This window comes from Macaca nemestrina, chromosome 6, assembly GCF_043159975.1.
Source record: "Macaca nemestrina isolate mMacNem1 chromosome 6, mMacNem.hap1, whole genome shotgun sequence".
In the NCBI taxonomy this organism is placed as follows: domain Eukaryota; kingdom Metazoa; phylum Chordata; class Mammalia; order Primates; family Cercopithecidae; genus Macaca; species Macaca nemestrina.
Window position 1 is genome coordinate 52,855,063 of NC_092130.1, and position 23,030 is coordinate 52,878,092.

The following is a 23,030-nucleotide window of genomic DNA, read 5'->3' on the forward strand; positions in this document are numbered from 1 at the left end:
ACTGAAACTACTCTAAGAAATAAAACTACTCGAAAACCCAGTAAGAAGTGTCCTCATGACCATAGGCCTTAACTTCTTGCCTATTACGTTTATCTCCAATGTGTCCTCTCCTCTAAATATTTTGAGTTCTTGGACCCTGAAGTTAACAACTCTGGTATATGTGAATGTTACAGTTCCACTAGAAATATGGTGGTTAAGTTGCTGTTGTATAAGAATTCTTGGCAGCCAGTAACAAATTTAGATAAAAAACAAATACGTGTCCTTTCAATATAAACTAGCATTAAAAAAAATCACTATACAACTTGGGAAATAAGTCAAAGCATTATTTATTTATGACATATTTACATACTTACAAAACTGATTTCACCCAATACATCATCCTGTGTAATATCATAAAATGAACACCATATCCAAGGAATAAAAATCCGTATTTCTTAATAATTTATGTATAGCTCAACAACTTTTAGAACATAGAATATTATCAATTTGGCTTCACAAATTACAAAGTCCTATTTATAATTTTTTCTAGCCAAGGAACAGAGTAGATTCAACAGCATATTAAAGTAATTTAGTTAACCCTGAGTAATTACTAACTTGCATAATTTTGAATGGATGTATACAACACACTTTCATCTGCATTTTTACTTATACTATCACACTATCTTTTTGTCTGTATTTATCCACCTCAATTTTCAACTTCATTAATCTTCAGAAAAAAGAGGAACAAAGAACAGGAAAGTAATAACGACAGAATCGGACAAGGAAACTACTAGCACTGCCTAAACATTCAGCAGTCTGTGACACAGTTTAGGTCTAGGGTTGTCTCAAAAACCTAACAAAAGGAAGATCCCGAATTGAATAATCTGAGCACCTTGTCAACTAAGGTTGATATTAAATTACTTTTCCTGCATTCTGTTTCCTTTCACACTAATATATATGTACAAGCTTATAAAATGCAATAATTTGGATTAAAATACAAAATTTTATATACAAAATATGAAATACAAGAGCTCTTCGGAAGAAAAAAAAAATCACAAAACAACCCCAACAGTGGTGAAGAACTATATTAAAGATGGCTTTTCCTAAGACAGAGGGAGAACAAAAGCAAATAGCACTCCTGCTCCGCCAAGGCTAGAGCAGGAGTTACAAGGAAACGGGCAGGAAGAGAACAGAACACTTGGGCTGGATGATGAGTGAAGAAAACTGGCCTCAGATTGATGATCAGCATATCTTATGCCTAAATACCACCACTAAGACTATCTGGCTAAGCTGCCATGGTGTGTTAGAGAAAATGAGTTACTTTTCTTGCCCCTTTTACAACAGGGAAATCTAAGGACAACAAAATAAACAAAAGGCTGAGAAAGCTGAGCATGTGAAGTCAGTCATGCTCTGCTGCTTTTCAAAAACTCTGGGCCACAAACAGAACCAGAGAGGTTCATGTATTTCTCTCTTCCATCTGCCCATCTCTCATCTTCCTCACCCACTCACACTGTTCCGAGCAGAAGGCCTACCAAGCCACCACGGGCAGGAAAATTATCTAGCTTCAATCAAGCCATGGAATAACTCTGCCACTGCTCTTTGGGGATTCTAGGAAAATAATCATCTAATGAAATGTCAATGTTTGTGATTCTATGAGAACAATTCTCAAAACATCAAAAAGACATTTGTGACTTGGTAAAATAAAAATCAAAGAAAAACTAAGATATTTTTAGAATCTGTAAAATTTCCTTACAATAGGAGGGAAAGCAGCAGAACTATTTTAAGTAAGGACATGCTTCCCTTCAGTTTGTAATGAAAGACTGTTTTGTCATCATGCCATTGCCATGATAAAATACTACTAGAAAAGGATAGCATAGAAGCAAATGGTAAAGAAATGTACTTGAAGGAAGGAAAAGAAACTATTCTGTCCCTGTTACTCCTGGACAAAAGTGCACCAAGGCAACCTGTAACCTCTCTCTGCTGTCTCTCATGACTTTTAATGACACAGAAGTCTGATATTCACTGAACAGTCATTATACAGTGCTTGGAAAGTAACATATATTTAATATTCAAATTTAATATTCATTCTTCTTATCCTCAGGTAAAAAAATAGCAGAAACCAAATAATGACTCGAAGTGGCATTAATACAAAGCAAACCTGATACCTAAAAACAGTGCAGGACAAGAACTTCAACAGCTTTTATAAAACTGCCAGAGACTGTGCTAATTCTTTTACATCTAAAGAACTGTATAGAAGAGTAAAAAAATTAAATTACATTTATATAAGAAACTATCTTCAAAAAAGTTATTTGAACTTGTATATACAAAGTTCAACAGTATTAAGAAAAAAAATTAATTATGATTTATATAAGTCCAAAAATGATAAAATATATTATTTGAGGGGAAAAGGCTTCCACTAAATAGAAACACAATAGACCAAATAAACTAGACTGAATATAAAATAAGTTTCTTTGAAAACATCCATAAAAAGTAAAGGCCAAATGGCACAAAGTTAAAAAAGTAATGCTTAAGGCAAACCAAGTAAGTAACCTTAATTAAAGTAAGAGACATACTATCCCATAAGCAATAAAGTAACCCCGTCTCAAAAATTTCTCTATTAAAATGTTTAGAGAGTATGAGTGGAAGCAGAGAACAATGGCTGTTGTCAGAGTTTATTCTTGGAAATACTGAACAGCATTATACAAAAATAACTTGAATACTTCTGATTTAAAATATACTTGAATCATTTGCCCTTTAGCTGTCATACAGCAATGAAAAAATAAAATGTATTACCCCAATGTTCATAGTATAAATCTGGGAATGCCAAAAGTTATGTTTAAAATTGAAAAAGGTATGATTTTCCAGATTATATGTGTACATGATGGCCAAAAAAGAAAATGATCAATTCCATTATTTTGGCCCATATTACTGAAAACATGCATGGAAACGTGGAACATCTCCCTACAAGTAGGTGTCTTATAGTGACTGTTGAGCAGGCTGCTCAGCACCAGCCCTGAGATCGTGTGCACATACAAAAGGCATCAAAGACTGACAGGAAAAGAGATGAAGCCAAAAGAAATCATGCTTTTATAAACATTCAACCAACATGTTCTTTAATAATGTCTTCTTTAAGAACAAAATAATCAAGTACATGGCATTAAGTTAAATGTCTTTGCACATGAATTTCCAACTTATAAATTTGGTATGTTAAATTGTGCTGTAAATATATTTGTATATTTTCTTTTTTGAGAACTACGATAGGTGAAATGATATGACTATAAAAAGGATTTGTTTCTTTTTGTCTACTGGAATGACACAATGCCTTTCTAGAAAAAGAAAAATTGCAGCCTACAGGAAAACGATAAAAACTACTGGACTCATTTAGGCTATTCAATTTAGGAAGGTACAACCGCTTCTTTAACATCAAGCTAAAAGTGGGGGGAAAATCTCAGTCTCCTAAGTAAGTCTCCTCTCACACTGTCCTGGGTGGCAGGCGCTGTTTATACATGCCTGCTATTGCTCTGGCTGCACTGTAGATCATCTGCCGACGAGACATCCCAGTAAATGCCATGTGCCAATCAGTCCGGCTGACATTCAGTAAACTCTTTTCCAGGACTTCACCCACTGTCACCAAAAGGCCTGACCACCTCAGATTGTAGTCCTGGGGAGTTAGACTTTGAGCCTATGGAAAGATGAAATTGATATTACTTATAATACGTTTAAAAATATCATTGGAACTAGCTATAAGTGACATTTCAAAGTATTTCATGTTATTTTAAATATAGATTATGACAAACTCTGAGAAATACAGCTAGGCTGCCAATTATATCAAGTTACAATGCTAGAACACAATCAATATAATATTACACACATCTACTTTTTAAAAAATATCCCCATTAATGGGGCTAACAGTTGGAAGGTCTAAGTTCTTATTCTAAATTAAGTGTCACTTCAGGTTAATAGTAAGATTGGTACTAAAATCAGTGCTAAAGTTATCTTTTATAGTAATGAAATTTCAACCTGAAAGAGGAAAACTGCAAATTAAGGCTTAAATCCATTCAGAAAAGAGTTGCTCAATTATGGAAATTATCTTTGGAAATGTAATTCACTTATTAATATGTATCAAATAATATCCAGTCCAGGACAACATAAACCACTGATGCAACATTCCTAATTGACTCAACTTGTATTTGCTCCTAATCATATCATTTATTCATCTACAAAGGAATGAAAGAAGAATAAACTCATTGCTTGATATCCAAGAATGATGTGGTTTTTCTGTTTTAGGGTGTTAGGTATAGTCCAGAGGAGTACAGCCACATCTAGAACAGATCTATACAGTTATACGACTACCAAATGTGCCATGTATTACAATCACCTGAAGAGCTCTTGTTTCTTGTTTTTCTTTTCTTTCTTTTTTTTTTTTTAACAATATCCAGTTTCTCACATCCCACTAAGATAGATAACTGAGACACCAAGATAACGGAATTGGAAACTCTACAGCTGGTTCCAAGAGAAACAGTACAGTATTACATACATAAAATAGTTTCCAAGTAAATCTTATGCAAACAGTCCAGCACTTGGGAACCCCTGCTCTAAGTACTCTTTTCCAACGTGTATACCACAGTATCAGTATTTCACTATATTTCAAAGAAGATAAACAGCAGATATACTACTAAGGTCCTCAGAGACACCAGTAAAACTGTGCTTCTCAAACTATGGCATGCATATGAATCCCCTGAATATCTTGTTAAAATGCAGCTCCTGATTCACTAGTCCTGTGTTAGGACCCGAGAATTTGCATTTTAACAAATTCCTAGGTGATACTTGTGATGTTAGGCCAAGGACCACATTTTTTAGAAACAAGGTATTTGATATTATTGGCAAAAATCCAGAACAGCTGGGGTTTTCTACGGGGGTGCAGAATCATTTATACTTAAGTTTAACCAAGTACAAATTGTATGAAATTTATTTCCAGATTTTTACTAAAATATACTGATAATTCTAATTACCTGAAGGGCTGATTTCTATTCCCTTAAATTAAAAAATTCCAACAAAAAAGTGTAAAACATTTCAGAATGAATAAAAAGAAACAGGGAGGAGAGTTCAATAGCTGAGGATAAAAAGAAGACATTTCAATGCACACAGTTTTGTATCTTCTAAATTTTAAAACCAAATGACACAAAATAAAACAAACAGAATAAAAAGCAAAGTAAAAAGCAAGTAACACCCTAAAGACCATTATTCAGAATTAACCACTATTAACAGTTTGCTGTGTATCTTTTGAGGCCTTTTTCCCTATTCTTACTAAAATTTTAAAGCACACACACACACCCCCCTGCTAGTAAATGGGATCATACTAGATGTGCTGTTTTTGACTTTTACTCAGCAATATGTAAGAGCTATCTTTTGGTACTGGTACACACAAGTCCACTTCATTCTTTCATGTCTACTTCTTTCCAGTATATATTCCTAAAAACAAGATAAAAATTGTCCTTTGCAATGGTCAGACATCTAACACAGGAGTCAGCAAACTTCTTCTGAAAAGAGCCAGATGGTAAATATTTTAGGCTTTGTGGGCCAGACATTCTCTGTTGTAACTACTCAGTTCTGCTGCTATAGTACAAAAGCAGCTACAAACAATAAGTAAGCAAACTGGCATGGGCGTGTTCCAATAAATTTACTTACAAAAACAGATGGCAGGCCAGATTTGGCTGTGAGCCGCTGTTTGCTGACCCCAGGTCTACAGCAATGTTAATAGTGGCAGTGATGGGAGCATCCTCATAATTATAATGTTTCCAGTGTTTTATTTATTAGATCTGAAGTTTGCTTTGATTTTGCAGTACACACATACCCGTCTAATACTAGTTAGCTAAGAGCTATTAGTATGATTATTTCTAGCAAATACCTTCAACTTTATCAAAATCTTTTTTCTCCTTTCAATGCAGATGCTCACATATTGAATTACATAAATTTACTATTGTTGAACCATTCTGTTGTTCTTGGGACAAATCTTTCATGGTCAGGATACAATGTTCTTATACATTTCTGAATTTTATTTATTAATTTTACCAATGGCTTTGACATTTAGTTCTTCGGACTATAATTTCATTTGAAGTTAAAAGAGGCTAGTCTCACAGAATTAACTGGAAAACTCTCTAACTCTATTTTTGATACCTCATACAGCAAGAGAATCATCTCTGAACATTTTATAGAACTCACTTATAACACCATCGGTACTCAGTGTTTTTTTTTTTAAGTTACATAAAGTTCTTCCATTTTAATGCTTCAATTAAGTGGAATCATATGAAACTGACAATAATATTAACTATTTCTGACCCTCAAAGGCAACAATGTCATCTGGTTCAACCTAATACTCTTAACTACGGCAAAATTTCTATTTTCCTAGAAAATCCACTCTTTCACCTAATTTTTCTAATTTACTGGCATAACAGTATACATAGTATTCACTTACAGTTCTTTAATCACCTTCATAGTGAAATGAGTTTAATGTTAATATCTATAAAAAGGTTTTCTTGAACTTCTGCAATGAAAATATGGAATAAAGGTTTCAGTAAAATTTCAAATTCTAAGCATCAATTCTTAGCCCCCTTTCTAAACTGTAAATGTCTAAGTAGACCAGAGGTTACTTTTAGGGATTATATGAACACATATGTCAAATTTCCATGAAAGTACACACACATGCATTTTTCTTGGGAGACAGCCCAATAGTTTTCTTAGATTCTCAAATGCCTTCATGTCCCAAATAAGTTTGAAAGGCAGTTTTGAAATGATATTTAACAATGTACAAAGTATAACTGTAACAAAAATTTTATGAAATTAATGACAGAAAAAAGTTAATAGAATACCACTTAAGATCACAGAGATTCCAATGCAAGTATATATTTATATTCCATTTTGTTCATGAAAGGATTAGAGAAAACATACCAAAAAAAAAAAAAAAAAAAAAAAAGAGGAATAAGGATTATCATTTATACTTACATTCTCCTGGAAACCGTGTGGATAGGTACACTATTAGGTCCATTTTTCAGCCAAAAACCTAAAGACACGTGCCTATAAGGTTTCCAATGCTGACCTCACTAAAGACACTAAAGATGAACAGGAGGACAATCAAATCAAGGAAAAGGAAATGGAGATAACAGTGGAAATGAAATGTGAGATAAAAGGGAAAGCAAACGAAAGGTGGACATAAAACAACTAGAAAAGGTAAATCTTTTCCTGAACGTAGAGTAAAAACAAAGAAAAAAATGAGAGAAATAATGATTAACCATGTAATGTATTGCCTTTCAAAGACACCTGGAAAACAAAAGGAGGAAGGTACCAAAACAACATGGAAGAACCAGGAAATTAAAAAGCAAAGAAAAATACTCAAGAAAAATGACTGAAACAAAATCAAGAACATATTTCTAACAAAAAAATGAACACGAATTTTTATTTCGAAAACAATATTGCAAGTTTCTCTGGAGCATCATGAAAAAGCAAAGGAGAAAACCAACCTGCTGTACAAATTCCAAAGGCACTGGTGTGGCTTGTGTAAATGTTTCTAGATGAATGCCATGGACAGGATCTTCAACCACCAAACAACCAATGTCAAACCATCTGCAACAGAAATACGAGTTCAGACGGTTTACATGCCAAATAAAACTTATCGTGAATAGACAAAAAGAGAAAACAAGTACTATTATTCAGATAGAACAGATTTCAAAAAGGAAATCTTTTTCTTATCAACTTGCAAAAGGACAACTCATAAAAACAACAGAAAAAATTACTCTGTATTAATTCTAAGAGGAAAAAATAGACAATAACCACAAAGAAAAAATAATTTAAAAACACATCATGGAAAGCTTCCTTTCCATGGGAAGGGAGAATAATCAAAGTAAGGGTACTCAAATATGCAACAGGTAAATTTACATACATTGTATATGCAAACTGCTTATAATGAGTAATATTTTTCAATTGTCACTTGCTAAAATATGGGAAATTTTATAATACCAACTCTGTCATGAATATATACCCAACTAAGTTAATAACAAATTAAAAAATAAGTTCACTCAGAGGAAATACTAACAAATACTCTCTTCATTACTAATAAATCCTTCTAATCACAATTTCTGAATTGTTCACAATGAGTCAGTCTTTGAAAACAGCCTCATGAAATTCAGGACACTTCTCTTCATTTAAAAAGACTTACATATTATACAAAATGATAAATTTTTAAAATGACTTAAGTGAAAACAATTGTAGTACCACCCAAGTTTTAGCTAACCCAAATCATGAAACCACCAGATACCCTCAAAACATGAATTTAAACAATAAAAGGATATAAAGCAGGAAAATGTTTCATATCTATTTTTTATTGTAAATCTAATAAAATGCAATGAAATATAAAATGGATTAGTAGACTTGCATTTACACATTCAAAAAAACAACCAAGTAAACTATAGAGTAACATAAGTAACTTTACTGAATACTAAGATGGCACTTTATAGTGTCTATAGTGTTCGTATCCTAAAACTGTTTAAAATTAAAAACATTAAATAATGACATTTATTTTATCTGGTAGACTAATAGATATTTTGTATTTTACAACAACAACTTTCTCAATGAAGATAATGTATTTGTGAAGCCTCCATAAAGTCAAGCTTAGCTAAATTTTATTTTGCTTTATTTTGCATAATTTGCAGACCGTAATGTCTATGATGAATAACATACTAACCAAGCTTTCAGGTGTGGACATCCTAAAAAGTGTTACTGAAGGTATGAGGAGAGTTTTTTCTGTGATGCCAGTGAATATATCTAAGAACAACGACCTAGCCTTGACTCAGCTCAGACTGTGACTGAAGTACACTACATTACCCTCCCTTCCTCACACCCCTACAATTGTGTTTATTATTATAGAAGAAAGGATGAAACTTCTCAAGATCGCCTAAAGACTCTAGAGTTTTGTTTTGTTTTCTAAACAAGGGTTTTCAAAGATTACTATGCATTCAGAGAGACAGCACCATATATTCAAACCAAAAGGAAAAAGGAGACTAAAACAGACCCACAAGTGACTCTGATATTGGAATTAGTAAATAAGGATTTAAAAGTAACTATGGTTCACATATTCAAGAAAAGAGAGGTAAAGGTAGTCCAACTAGATTAAAAGATATAGGCACTCAAGAGATAAATTGAATCTATGTTTTAAAAGGTAACAACTCTATGTAAGAGTTTAACAACACTCTGGAAACAGCAGAAGGCAGGATTAGTGAACCTGAAGACAGGTGAATAGAAAATGTCAAAACTCAAGAACAGAGAGAAAAAAGAGTGGGAAAAAAAATCTGACAATGTGAGACACTGTCAAAGGTGAATGGGCATGTAATTAAGGTCCTACAAAGAGAAGAGGGAGGAATGGGCCAGAAGCAAGTTTTGAAGACATAATTGTAAAGAATTTCCAAAACCGAAGATACTAATCCACAGAATCAAGAAGCTCAGCGAATCCACAAAAAATAATTATGAGAGCAAGTAAGCAAGCTAATACATATAATCATACCACGCTAAAACTGCAAAAAACAAAACAACAGAGAAAGCCCTAAAAGCAGCCAGAGAAAACAACATATTATCTTCACAGAGATAATACACAAGAAGATGGAGAGAAGACTTTTTAACAGAAATGACAGAAGCCAGAAAACAGTATCATGACATTTTTAAAGTGCTGAAAGAAAATAAACTGCCGACCTAGACTTCTACATCCAGCAAAAATAAAGGTGAATTAAAGCACTTTCAGGTAAACAAAAGCTGAGAGAACTGGTAGTGAGCAGCTCTGAACTGTAATGTATTATCAAAGATTTAAGTACTTTAGGCTTCCTTTAGAAGAAAAATGACCCCAGACAGAAAAACAGAAACACAGGAAAGAATTCAGAGAATAAACAAACAAATACTGACTACAAAGAACACTACCAGTTATGTTTTAAGAGCTTAAAATATATGCAGAATTAAAATACTTAACAATGACACCGCAAAAGGTGAAAAGGGAGTGAATAGTATTAATAGTAGTACTAGTATTGTCACAAGTTAAAATTTTTATTATAATACATCAAAAAGGCATATTGTAATTTCTAATGTTAATTATTAAATGAACAACGACAGGTTAACAGAAAAGGTGACACAATAATCACTGGATGGTTTCTCAGTGCTTACATAGAAAGTTGAAACTTACCAACCTAGAATTCAGAGCTCCATTTGGCCAAGTTTCACCTCTTCTTCAAAATCCGGTTCAAGCCCTAATTATTCATGAATTTCACCTGACACTATCTCCACGGTTACCTCCACTGAAATTTTACATATTTCCTGTCAGCAAAAAATTATGTTTCTCTTTATATAATTACTTAAAACTGCTCATCTGTGTACTACATATATCTTCTCTCCCACTGGCCTATAATATGCCTCAAAGTTGGAGGATATATTTTGCATATTACAAGCCACAAAATGCTATGCCCATTGTTATTCAACACTGAACAAACAAATAAAAAATAAAAACAACAAAACCACAATGCATTTACCAAAGAAGGTAAATTTCAACAAAGGGAAGTTATTTTAACATAAATCAATTAAGCAAATTAAAAATTTTTCCCATAAAAAGCCACCTATTAAAAATGCATAGCCCTCAAAAACGATGATGAATTATGCTGTCTGGAGGTTTTTCTAAACTATTATGAGTACAGGAGAGACAGTGCTCACTAGAAACTCAAACCTAGTGAATGCCATCAGGCCTTCTTGCCCATACATTCCATGACTTTGAATAACTATGTGAATAATTGTGTTTGCTACTCATGGTCAGTTATATCCACACAAACTCTATCATGTTATACTTAGTGCCATTTTAATAAGTAACTATTAGCATGATATCAGAAAGCAGGCATGACCATCTCCATTTTAGAATTAAAAGAGACACAAGGATAGAAATGCCAGCTAAGTCATGCAAGACACACAGCTAGTTAAGTGATATAAGCCAGCATCAAAATAGACTTTTCTCTCTGGTCATAAAACAGGAGACACTTTTTGCTAAGTATTCAGTGTCAACTCCCAGACTCAATTATATTTTGCTTCCAAGAGAAACATAATAACCTTCTTACTTGTCAGGCAGCAATTCTGCAATGAAGTTTTCTACTGACACAGCTGTCTGTTTTTCATGGATCACCCCAGTTCGACGCAAGCTATCTATCCGTTCCTGGGCACCCTAAACAACAATGGCAGAGGTTAGAAACCATTTCAAATTACTAAATATTAAATATACTAATTTATGATTACACAACACATGCATACATTTATAGGCAAACACATATATACTCACTGTAAACATTCAAACAATACAAAAATACAGAGTAAAAAACAACAAAGTACAATTATATTTCCTCAGTATCAACAGTCTGGGGTACACCTTCCAAATTATTCCATATGCATTATGACGTTGGTTGCTATTGTGAAGTGGATTATTTTTATATTATATTTTCTTATTGATTGTTACTATTAAATAATTTAAGAAAACTGTATTTTTTTAATGTTGATCTGGCAAGAGGCCATCTTATTACATACAAAGTTTTTATCAGCTCCAGCAGTTTTGCAGTTAACTCGCTCTTGAAATTTTCAGGTAGACAATCATATCAATAATAAATACGTTTTTCTCTTTCTTCTGATTCCTTTTAAATATACATGCACCAAAATGGCCAGTTACTTAAAATAAAAAGCTGCAAATGTATACACTGTATACATTACACCACAGCTTATTCAACAAAATAATTACCATTAAAGAAGCAAAACTGAATGGTTGAGAACACTGTACAGATAACTCAAAATCATGAACTGATTATATGTAATAGAAAACTAAAAGCTGGATTACTCAGGGAAAAGGTTTCTGTTTTTTGCTTTTATCTGAACCATTTCATAAAAGCTAACCACGAACAATGTGATGAACATGTGTTCAAAACACAAGATAAAAAGTCTGAACAAAAGTAGCCATTGATAATTCTTATAAGGACAGCAGAGTTAAACAGACAATATCAGATTAAATGGTCAATTCTCATGCAAATGAAAATTAAGAAGGCTAGGACACATCTCGAGAAAACTCTATTTCAGAGACAACTGAAATAAAGAAGAGAAAGTGACAACTGAACGAGAATGTGTAAGACAATTTAAGATATTAGCTTGTAAAGATGAAGATGAGGCCGGGCGCGGTGGCTCAAGCCTGTAATCCCAGCACTTTGGGAGGCCGAGACGGGCGGATCACAAGGTCAGGAGATCGAGACCATCCTGGCTAACATGGTGAAACCCCGTCTCTACTAAAAATACAAAAAACTAGCCGGGTGAGGTGGCAGGCGCCTGTAGTCCCAGCTACTCGGGAGGCTGAGGCAGGAGAATGGCGTAAATCCGGGAGGCAGAGCTTGCAGTGAGCTGAGATCCGGCCACTGCACTCCAGCCTGGGCGACAAAGCGAGACTCCGTCTCAAAAAAAAAAAAAAAAAAAGATGAAGATGATAGGATTTAAAGTACAATAAAACCAAGACTGTATATTTTTGCTCACTCTTCTACCTCTAGTTTCCAGCAAAGTGCCTAACTTAATAGGTGTTCTCACTAAGAACTTACCACATAAAAAAACTGAACAAAGAAAAAAATAAAGGCTTCTGAAGGCCTATGTGGTCAATGTTAAGAATACAAATAGTGTAAACATGGCATCACCAAATCTAATAACACTTAAAGAGGCAGCTGTTGATTTTGAAAGCAATGTAACAGATAAGATGTACTTAATTATTTATACTGGATGTTACAAATTTGCTTAATTCACTCCTCCCATGAGGCAGTTATGGCTAAAGTTTGATTTTTAAAAAGCTTAAGTAAACGTTAATTCAGTAAAAACTATTAAGGGATTAGTAAGATGTAAAGAGATTCATCCCCAAACCCTTTGAAAGTGATATCTCAGCTATGCACTAAAACAAAATATTCCTAGATTTTATGCTTCCAGGGAACAGAGACTCAGTTTGTTCATTTTTCACTATCCTACAGCACAGAGCTTTATATTTCACAGGATTCACAAAACAATTAAAATTAATTAGTTCCTGCAAGAAACAGGATAATAAGCTAGGTAGACAAGTTTTTTGTTTTGTTTTTTTTATAAAATCCGTAAGAAAATGAAAACGGGGTTATATCTGGCCTTTCTTTTTCCTCTGACCACTACATTAATTAAATGTGGCCTCTTTTGGAGTTCCAAATACAGACATTTTAATATTAGTCCCTACCAATGTTTTGAGAATGAAATTTTATTTTTTAGCAATATAAGAGATCAAGAATCAGGTAGTTTAGAGACCATATTAAAATAATCATTTCAGAACTGAAGAACAATACTATAAGAGCTTATACTAAGCAACTTGGTTCAGTGAATAGTTAAAATTTTATATATTTTCATAAATGCTTATAGATACTATATTTGTTGAATATAAAACTATATAAAACAGTAGTCATAACTACAACTGGCTTTTCAATAAAGTTAATATTCAGCATAAAAGTTCTAGAAGCTTCCTAACTTTAATTTTAGCTGGACTGATTTACTTCCTTAAATAATTTCCTATTTCTAAAAGGCAACTTAAGTTTAGTTCAGAAAACCCATTTACTTCAAATAAAATCTGATTGGGGAGAAAACAGGTTAAAATTTTATACTCTAAGATTCTACATTATTTTTCTTCTCATTAGCTCCCTCTACTGTTTCTGGGAAAAAAAAAAACGACAAATTTACAAATCACTTTCTTATATATTAGTTTCAATGAATTTCAGTTTTGAGCTTGTACTGAAAATTGTGGGAAAAATTCCTATGTGTAAATTTGAAGGATAAAAATCAGCAGTAAAATAATCTGTCAAATGCTATTATAACAAGATAAATGCAACTACAATAATTTCCATCAAATAAGGTTACCAACTTCCATATCACATTTATATAATGCTTCACAATTTAGAGAAAACCCTCATTTTAGTCTCTAATTTCAGTGAAATGAACTCACCATTTTGTCTAATAACCTATTTCTATTTAGGATTTTTTTCAGTTTACGCTCTGCAACTAAATCTTGAAAAGTCTTCCTTCTTAGACCTATAAACTCTTTCCAACTTGCAAAACCTCCTGGGAAATCTTGAAATACATTCTCAATCTAAGTATGTGACATGTTCTAGTCTTTCAACTAAAACTCACCCATATAAATGCTTATGGTTTGTCATATATATGTCTGTGTATATATGTGTCTGTATATATATATAACTGGTTTAATGTACAATTATTATGTATACATACTTATTTTACCCATTTACTGTACTTTTTTTTTTCATTTCTAGATTAAATTCAAATCCTACAGCCATCAGTTAGTTTTGCTAAATTTTATTAAGTCTAAACACCTATGACCAAAGAAAATCTTATTGGCAATGTACACTAGGGCTCGAATTCAAGAGAAACCTACTACAGAAAAGAAGCATTTCAAAGTGCATGTGCTTTTGGCAGCTCTGCTGTGTGTGTAAGGACAGACCACTGTGAAAGGTGAAAAGGCAGAAAACATGTAATTTAATTCATATTATATACAATGCATTACATTTAGATAGAGTATAACTACTGCCTAATAGCCCCTAATACAGAAAAGTGGTTTGGCAGGGAGTACGCATATGTGTAAAAGGACTTCATATTCTATTTAAATAAAGTACTAAATACAACTCAAAGAGCACCTCAAACTTATGTAGCACTACCTAGTAGAATTAAAAATTAATCTAGTGTCAGTGTGGGTTTGTGTTTAGTGACTAATTATAATTAATGCAACAGACTTTTTCCCCAGTGAAATATGCAATGTCAATTACCTCATTCCAATGCTTTACAGGCATTAAATGAATGCAGGTAAAGGGTCTATGTGCCTGGCTCATGGGATGTTCTCTATAAATGCAGGCTATTATAAGCTCCTTTAAGTAACAGAATGTCATATATGAAAATGCATTTATCCTTAAACATAAATACAGTTGATCCTATTATTTTTGTGGATTCTACGTAATTGTAAAGTTGACTACACACTGAAATTTATTTACAACCTCAAAATCGGACATGCACAGAGCTATGAGAAATTTGAGTTGCCTGATGCATACACTCCTAGCCGAGGTTGAACAAGGCAGTGCCCTGTCTTCTTCTTTCAGCTGACATAATGTAAACAGGTATCCTTTTTGGGGTCTATTTAGCACCTCTTTTTTGCATCTTTGTGTTTGTTGATGTTAACTGCTGTTTTCAAATGGCCCCCAAGTGTAGTGCTGGAGCGCTGTAGTGTTCCTAAGCAGAAGATTATGATATGCCTTACTGAGAAAACAAGTGTGTTAAATAAGCTGCATTCAAGCATGAGTTATAGTACTGCTGATTGTGAGAGTTCAATATTAATGAATCAAAAATATGTGCATGTATGTGTATAAAAATGTATTTAAACAGAAAGAAGCATAAAACAAAGTTACGTATTGACAGGTTGGCCAAAATGTGACCAGAGGCCCACAGGTACCTAACCATCATATTTCCCCTGGGAGCAATGGCTCAGTATTCATGAATTCAGTGTGTAGCAACGTTATAGAACATAATTATGTTGAAAAACAAGAACTGTCTGTCTTACAAATAAGATTTCTTGATGGATGAGAAGTGGGTAATGAGAGAAGTCAGGGCTGACTCCAAGGTTTCTTGCCTGAGAAAACAGAAGGATAGAACTGCCATCAATTAAGTTGGAGAAGGCTAGAAGGAGCAAATGTGGAGGAAAGAAGTAAAGTTCTAGACATATTAAGTTTGAGATATTCAAGAAAAGTTGTCAAAAAGCCAACTTATATATAAATCAAGAATCTACAGAAAGGTCTCAGGTGGAGATTTAAATTTGGTACTGTCAGCACAGAGATGGTATTTAAAGCCATGGGATAGTCTGAGAGTTAACTGATAAGGAGAAGGTGACCATCAGAAGACTGGAAAGAGGAGGAATCAGCAAAGGAAGTACAGAAGGAGCGAGCAATCAATGAAGGAGGGAAAAACTAAAGTGTGGTATCCTGGAAGTCAAGTGAAAAAAGCATTAAAGAGAAGTGCATGATCAACTGTCTCAAAAGCCTCTGATAAGTCAAATAAGATGGAGAACATTAGCATGAGCTTGAGAGCACTATCAGTGGAGTGCTGGACGTGAAAGCCTAACTGAGGCAGAATTAACTGAATGTGAAAAGGATACAAGAAAAGTGCTGGCAACTCTTTGGAGTTTAGCTGCAAAAGGAAGCAAAATAGGTCATTAAGTTACAGAGGAAGGGAGGTCAAAGATTTGTTGGGGTTTCCTTTGGTTTTTTCTTTTTTTTTCAAGGTGGGAAAGATGTTTGTATGCCAATGAACTGTTCATTTGTTCTTGTATGACTGTATGCTGGTAATAATACAAAGAGAGGAAAATAAAGTATGAAAGAGAGGATGGAATTCTTAGAACTTACACATTTTTAAGCATTATCAATAGGGATAACAAAAAGTTTATGGGATTCAAGGGATATTATCATCTCAGTAATTGATTTGAATGTTAATGCTGGATTAAGAAGATCTCGTTTAGGACTAACTACTCTCTTTTTGTGCTCTCTCAATGTTTCTTTCGCTCCCACAATAATCAAAACCTATCTTAGATTTCTTTAAATTAAAACTCCACTACATCTTCATAATACAATAGGGCTGTCCACTAAAACCAAAGTTCATCGCTATTTCAGTATGGAAAAGCCTATTAGCTCCATAGAGACAACAGATTATCTGAATTATGAAAAAATTAAATGCCAGTTTCTATGTCCTGAAAATGGTGTTCTATTACTCACTTTCAATCCAGCTGCATAGCCCACTGGTTGTGGGGCAATATTGGACTGTCCAGCTTCCCCTACAACCACAGCTAAGCCAAAGACCTCCTGGAAGGCATCTCGGACAGCAGCAACTTTTACTTCTTTATTTGAGGTCACAACAATATCCAATTCACCTCCAGATTCTACAAAGACCAGAGGAAAATTTAAATTTCAAATTAATGAAATTTTCATAATTACTATCATACCAGGTGCTGACATCTAATTTACATAATTATTACCAGTTTCATAAAACCATGCAAGCTATAGATCATTATCATTTTTATATGGTTGAGAAAACTGAGACCAACAAAGTTTTGACCAAGGTAACTTATCTACATAGTACTAATGTCAGGACTTAAAACTGACATTACATATCACAAGCCAGAAATTACGTATCTGGCTTGTTAAGTGTAAGTTACACATTTAGTATACTCTATTTATGGAAAATTAAAATAAAGACTTACTGATAGTAAGTGATTTGTCAAAGAGCTGCATAGAAGTTACGCACTAAACAAGGACTACCATGAAATATACTTTTTACCTAGAAAATAGTTTAAATATGGGGTCATCAAGCTTTTTATTAAATATCCCCACAATGTTCTGAGCATATACCACAAATAGAAATCTTAACGTTTCTGATACAATGAATTCAAAGCCCTGGTTCTAAGCACGGCACATTCTGGTATTTGGCATTAATAGCAAAAAAGATTTTTCATGAAAATTGTTTATAATGTAAAACATTGTGCCCTAGAAACCAGGCTGTTTTTCCCTAATAAATATCATGTGGAATAGTGAGAGGTATTTTCAAATATTTGGGTTTTAAAAACAATGGATCTAGGCCGGGCACGGTGGCTCAAGCCTGTAATCCCAGCACTTTGGAAGGCCGAGACGGGCGGATCACGAGGTCAGGAGATCAAGACCATCCTGGCTAACACGGTGAAACCCCGTCTCTACTAAAAAATACAAAAAAACTAGCCGGGCGAAGTGGCGGGCGCCTGTAGTCCCAGCTACTTGGTAGGCTGAGGCAGGAGAATGGCGGGAACCCGGGAGGCGGAGCTTGCAGTGAGCTGAGATCCGGCCACAGCACTCCAGCCTGGGCAACAGAGCGAGACTCCGTCTCAAAAAAAATAAAAATAAAAAAAATAAAAACAATGGATCTCTTTTTCCTGACTGACATGTTTCACAGAACATATCTTTACTGGAAACGTCAGAAGCTACTAGAACACAAAAGAAAGGAAGAATATACTTTTTTTTTCACTTTTTTTCTCCACATGGGACACATCTCTTGATCTTAGCTAAGTACTGCTCCATTAAGCTTCAGCTCAAAATGGCTTTTCAGCTTGTGATGAGTAGTCCTGCCATTTCTAATACTTTCTGCGTTTCTTGACACATTTGAAATTGTTACATCAAGTGATTCCTAGAATATCTGTATAAAAATACCTTAAGATGGCTGGGCACGGTGGCTCACGTCTGTAATCCCAGCACTTTGGGAGGCCGAGGTAGGAGGATCACAAAGTCAAGAAATCGAGACCATCCTGGCCAACATGGTGAAACCCTGTCTCTACTAAAACTACAAAAATTAGCTGGGCGTGGTGGCATGCACCTTTAGTTCCAGCTATTCGGGAGGCTGAGGCAGGAGAATCGCTTGAACCCGGGAGCTGGAGGTTGCAGTGAGCCGAGATCTCGCCACTGCACTCCAGTCTGGCGATAGAGTGAGACTCCATCTCAAAAAAAAAAAAAAAAACAAAAACAAAAACTAAAAAACCTTAAGATTTACTTTGAGTTGTTTTGTTAGATAAGAATGGTGATGCTCTGCTGTCAGTAAAAGTGTCAGCTTTTTTGAATTCAATTTTATTACTTTTTAAAGCTGATTAAGTTATGACATTTGCTAATAATAGAAATTTCATTTCTGTACCTTTCTTTTTTCCCCTCAGTGTTACACATTTTTCTTGGTGTCATGAAGACTAGTGGTCTGAGAAACTTCCTTGGGTATGAGCTCTGCTTTTATCATTTACTAGCTTCTTCACCTTGGGGAAGTCACTGAGCTTGTTTCTTTGTAGAAAAATACTTGCCATCCAGCCTGGCCAACATGGAGAAACCCCATCTTTACTAAAAATACAAAAATTAGCTGGACGTGGTGGCACATGACTGTGGTCCCAGCTACTCAGAAGACTGAGACACACGAATAGCCTGAACCCAGGAGGCAGAGGTTGTAATGAGCTGAGATCTTGCCACTGCACTCCAGTCTGAGTAACAGAGTGAGACCCTTTCTCAAAAAAAAAAGAAAAGAAGAAAAACACCTGGCACCTCATAGGGTTTGCTCTAAGGATTAAATAAGGTAATTGCTTTCACAGTCTAACATAGTACAGCCATTAAAACAGCAAAAGCTCCAAAAATACTGTTTCCTTCATTCAAAACATGTACTTGCAAAGAAAAGAACATATATGGCAGAGTCCAATTTTGAATCCTTTGGACAGTTACAAACACAAAGAACAACTCAGCTGATTTAATGCTCGATTCAATTTTCTACTACAAGGGAAGCAAAGTGGCTAACTGTAAAAAATTTGAACATAAGTTCAATACAGCTTCAGCAAGTTGTGTGATCTAGGGTGATAACTTACATCCCTATAAACCTAGGTTCCTCATGCAAAACTTGAGGAAAATACCTACCTTGCAGAGCTCTTATGAGAAAGTGTCTGGCAGAAGCATTCAATAAAGACACTTAACCATTGCTAGGCCTTCTCCTTTGATATTTACTAGACAGTAAACTACCAACTAGTCAAGACTTGTGAAAGCTATTGGCTTTTTATTGCCACTGAAATCTCTGTTCAGGTACCTGCTGCACAATTTTGACTTAAAAGTTATCTTTTACAGAATTACTAATAATTGGTCACTGAGACTTGTAAGTGGTATTTTTTCACATATTGGACATGCACATAAAAATTAAATAGCAGACAGTATCTATCAACTGTCTGGAAGATTCTGGATGATTAGTGTTCAGAGGTGGTTAAAAATAGCTTTCCCAATATACCCAGTCATCAGGTATTATTAACTAGATTTGCTTACTCCAAAAATATTATTCCTCAATTACATAAACACATTTAATTAAAATAGGTAACAGGAGAAATGTAAAAAAAAAAAGTATGAAACAAGCATTACTTCAAATGTCAGTAGTGAATAAAGTAAAATTCATATAAAGCTATGTTAACCTGTATTTAAAATTAAAATCAGCAAGCGTACTAATAACTCACGGCTTTTACTCCTTCTAAGATCATTCTGTGGGATTTTCAAAAGTTACTTAATGATGACTTTTAAAAAAGATGAATTAGTAACACCAAAAACTAAGACTGACAATCAAATTAATGCAAGAACATAACAGGAATTTCCACTGATTACACAATCAGTGGAAACAGAAAATTACAATTAGTGGCTGACATGTACATACACTTTTAAAAAAATGGCAGACACTGGTCTAACTTAAGTACATACTGATATAGGGAGCCATGCCAGGGTCCAGCGTTGTAATCATGCTTTCTACTGAATGTTTTGTCTTATCAAGCACAGACTTCACCATAGGATTCCCAGCCACACCCTGCATAAAACAAATTAATATGTAAGTATTTACTCTAAGTGAGGAACACCATGACCATGATTGTGAAGAAAACTTTTTTAAGTTTCCAATGCACCCTAAACCAGTACTTCTGTAAGACATATAAGGTCATGACAATATCAAATGGCTATTAAGTTTCTAAATGATACTCTCAATTTTTCTTCCTGACTCATAGCAGTGTGCAGACCAGCAGCAATCTACAGACCACGCTTTGAGTAACACGGGTATGGAAAGGATGCTATACTATATATATACATATATGTGTTTATATACATATATTTATTACATATATATAATTTCATTTCTACCTATTTATATAAAAGATTGGGCAAAACTTGTCCCTTAGGGTCCCAAATAAAGGTCCCAATCAGGTGTCTACATAAGTCCACACTTGTTCCCTAATAAAAAATAAATAAGAGTAAAAACACCTCTCATCTGGGGGCAGAACAGTTACTTATTACCTTAACACACATTTTGCTATCTTCTACTAGTTTCTTCTTTTTCCTACTTTTTGTTTCTCATTTTATACATTCCCAAACTCTCCATTTATAGTCAGATCTATTTCTCTGGATTCTTAGAGCCATTATTACTAGACAGAAGGAACCAAGTCTTGAGTATTCCTTCCTGTGCGATATTTCACAGAGGGTAAAAGACACTCCAGGAAGCAGTGCCTCCTGAGATGGCATCTGACTAACCTGCCATGATTCCCCATCTTCCAATCTGCCATTAAACTAAGGTGACTCAGGAAAAGATTAGTTCATAAAATTGAAATTTAAGACTGCCAACCAACCATATGCTGAAACATCATGACTTACTACTATTTATAAGACCTATAAAGTTGAACTGGGTATTACAATTCATGACAAACACACTGACACATGCTCCTAACAAGAGACAAAATGTTGTAGTCTGTATGCAAAAAAAACTTTTTTAAAGTACAGAGGGGTATTAAAAAAAAAACAAGCTTAGAAAAATGCCACATTCCTGAAACATGAAGCTCAAATACTATAAATCAGTCAACCATCTATCAATTTTAAATCTTTAATATAATAATAAGTTATAATAATAAAATTGCAAACAAACCCTTAGCTGAATATTGGAACTTGGCAGAATGATTTCAAAATTCATTGGAGAAAAAAACTGGGAAAGATGAGTAAAGAAAAATTCAGAAGAAAAGAGAAATCAGCCACTTACACAACTTACACAACTAAATACTGATATACATTTATAAATGCAGACTTGAACTGTCCTTTCTATCTTATCACTGAATGCTCCACATCCCCACGTCAGCAAATATTAGTACAATGAACACAAAGTAAATAATTAAAACAGTGTGCTCTACTACAAGAACAGGGAAACAGCAATGGACTACAATACAGAGGCCAGAAGCTGATTTTAACACACAATTTCCTAAGGAAGATAAAGGAGTCATAAAAAAATCAATGGGGATATGATATCGAAAGACTCCATTGAGTAGCTGGAAGAAAATTAAGTTTGATCTCTCCCTCGTATAGTAAAGAAATATCAACTATATTAAATGCTAAGTGTCTAAAAAATTAAACGTTAAGGGAACTAGAAAGGGATCATAGAAAAACATTTATCACAGTATCATAGTGGGAAAAGGTCTTTTTTTAGCATTAAAAAAGAAAAAAAATGTAAAGAAAAAGAGAGGCCACCTGCGGTGGCTCATGCCTGTAATCCCAGCACTTTGGGAGGCCGAGGCGGGTGGATCTCCTGAGGTCAGGAGTTCGAGACCAGCTGGCCAAAATGGTGAAACCCCATCTCTACTGAAAATACAAAAAAATTAGCCGGGCGTGGTGGCAGGCACCTGTAATCCCAGCTACTTGGGAAGCTGAGGCAGCAGAATCGCTTGAACCCAGGAGGCAAGGTTGCAGTAAGCCAATATCGCGCCATTGCACTCCAGCCTAGGTGACAAGAGCAGGAAGGGGAGGGGAGGGGAGGGAAGGGGAGGGGAGGGAAGGGATTGATATAACTGACTCCTGAAACTGAAGAACTTTTTTGTCAAAAAGGGTAATAACATTAAAATGTAAACTAAAAGTTGAGAAAACTGCAACATATGAGCGCAAACAGGAAAGTACTCTTACTGTATTAGGAACTCTTACAAATTAACAAAGAAAATCATCCCAATTTAAAACTAGGCAAAGAACATAACCAATATTTCACAAAAGAAAAATACAAATGGCTAAAAATCATATAAGAAAATGTTCAAATTCAGTAGCAAAGGAAAGCAAATTAAAATGTGGTATTATTTTTTGCCTGTCAAATCATATAATATCCTAGTCCAAATTAGTAACTACTGCTGGCAAGTGAAAAATGCTATACCAGTGTATTTTGGTATAAACTTCCAAGAGTGGAATATGTATCAATTTTTTCAAATGTTCACTCAAATGTTCATCAGGAATTCAGAGGAAAAAAAAGATGTCCATAAAGATTTACATACAATAGTGCTCATCATAGTTTTTTGGTGTTTTTTTTTTGTTTGTTTGTTTTTTTTGAGACGGGGTCTCACTCTGTCACTCAGACTGGAA

At 34.4% G+C, this 23,030-nt stretch overlaps 1 protein-coding gene across 2 annotated transcripts in view; it reads right to left on the bottom strand.

The window, feature by feature from the left end:
* Positions 1–305: 305 nt before the first annotated feature.
* The window catches only part of LOC105472455 (proline rich coiled-coil 1), a 32,846-nt gene continuing 10,121 nt past the window's right edge, over positions 306–23,030 (bottom strand). The window contains exons 5-10 of one of the 2 annotated variants that reach the window (XM_071098499.1): positions 20,361–20,463; positions 16,851–17,014; positions 11,115–11,218; positions 7,497–7,599; positions 6,455–6,523; positions 3,526–3,661 (exon numbers count right to left, since the gene is read on the bottom strand). In XM_071098499.1, the coding sequence (XP_070954600.1) occupies positions 6,500–6,523; positions 7,497–7,599; positions 11,115–11,218; positions 16,851–17,014; positions 20,361–20,463 (498 nt within the window). In that variant the 3' untranslated portion in view covers positions 3,526–3,661; positions 6,455–6,499. Of the gene's footprint in view, positions 3,662–6,454; positions 6,524–7,496; positions 7,600–11,114; positions 11,219–16,850; positions 17,015–20,360; positions 20,464–23,030 lie in introns of both variants that reach the window. The other variant, XM_011725690.2, reaches the window with a different exon arrangement.